Source organism: Formica exsecta, unplaced genomic scaffold (genome assembly GCF_003651465.1).
Source record: "Formica exsecta isolate Colony F162 unplaced genomic scaffold, ASM365146v1 scaffold3939, whole genome shotgun sequence".
Taxonomy (NCBI): Eukaryota; Metazoa; Arthropoda; class Insecta; order Hymenoptera; family Formicidae; genus Formica; species Formica exsecta.
In genome coordinates, this window is record NW_021851176.1 from 3,635 (window position 1) to 4,780 (window position 1,146).

At 32.5% G+C, this 1,146-nt stretch overlaps 1 protein-coding gene across 2 annotated transcripts in view; it reads right to left on the bottom strand.

The window, feature by feature from the left end:
• The window catches only part of LOC115239743 (cytochrome b5-related protein-like), a 2,011-nt gene extending 878 nt beyond the window's left edge, over positions 1–1,133 (bottom strand). Inside the window, exons 1-2 of one of the 2 annotated variants that reach the window (XM_029814428.1) lie at positions 544–834; positions 1–148 (exon numbers count right to left, since the gene is read on the bottom strand). The exon at positions 1–148 is cut by the window's left edge and continues 165 nt beyond it. In XM_029814428.1, coding sequence (XP_029670288.1) covers positions 1–148; positions 544–780 — 385 coding nt within the window. In that variant the 5' untranslated portion in view covers positions 781–834. Of the gene's footprint in view, positions 149–543 lie in introns of both variants that reach the window. The other variant, XM_029814427.1, reaches the window with a different exon arrangement.
• Between the last annotated feature and the right edge of the window lie 13 nt (positions 1,134–1,146).

Consider the following 1,146-nt stretch of genomic DNA (forward strand, 5'->3'; position numbering starts at 1 on the left):
CGCTCTTCAAAGCCTCGAAAGCGCGTCTCTTGAATGTACGAAAGAAGCCGTCCGACAAAAAGGTCAATGGCACAGAGCGCTGTGTCGCGGCTTCACGAATGCAGAATTTTGGCAGTAGCCGCTCGGCCTTGTCGGTGATGTGATGAGTCTACGACGTTTGAATAAGGGAATTTTAATTGAAAACACAACAAGTCGCAAATTTTTCTCCAAAAATATTACAAATTACAATGAAAATAAATTAAAAATAAATATAAAGATAGAATACAAAAATTGAATTAAATTTATATACATACTTAATATTAAGAAAGAACAGAAAAAATCTTTAGCTTTAATTTTTAAGAGAAAAAATATTCTTACAAACACGATCCGTCTTATTATAAAAATAGACAAAATTGAACTAAATTTATTTAATTATAACCGTTAAAATTACAAAAAAAACGATACATCTTAAAATTAAATCAATTTAATTTAGGATTTTATCATATTAACATATACTTTGATGATGCCGTTTTAAGATGAATAATTTTGCCTTTGACTCGATACCTGGAACAACTCGGTGATGTCGGTTCCTTTTGTGAGCCGAATCCATTCTGCACCACCCGGATGCGAATTCGCGAAAGCCTCTAGATCGTAGAGTTTATTTTCGATCCTCCACAATCCCTCCGCACCGTCGATTTTTCTTCTAGCCTCCAGAAAATAAGCCGCAGTTTTATTCTCTCTCGCTGGCAGATAAACCAATCCGGGCACCGTACTGGTTTTTGACATTTTGAAGGTTTTCATAATCTCGTCTAAAGAACACACGAATAAATTTGATACGGCGGATCTGTCGATTTGTTATTGAAGTCCATGTTTCAAGAAACCAAACTCTATAAATCTATATAAATATCTTCTACATAATTTTTTTTAATTTGTAAAGCAGATTTCTTCCCCAGCCTACGCATATACTTTGCAATAAAGTGAAACAATAAAATACAAGCTTTTCTTTGTATTCAAAAACTTGTATAGTCTCATGTCAAAAGCTGTTTAAGAATTGATAGAAATAGGTAAAATCTAATAATGATAATGCAGTATCATATTAGTCATATTAAAAAAATAGTGTATATAAACAAAAAATGTCAACGAAGAGGCATAAATAACACACAATTT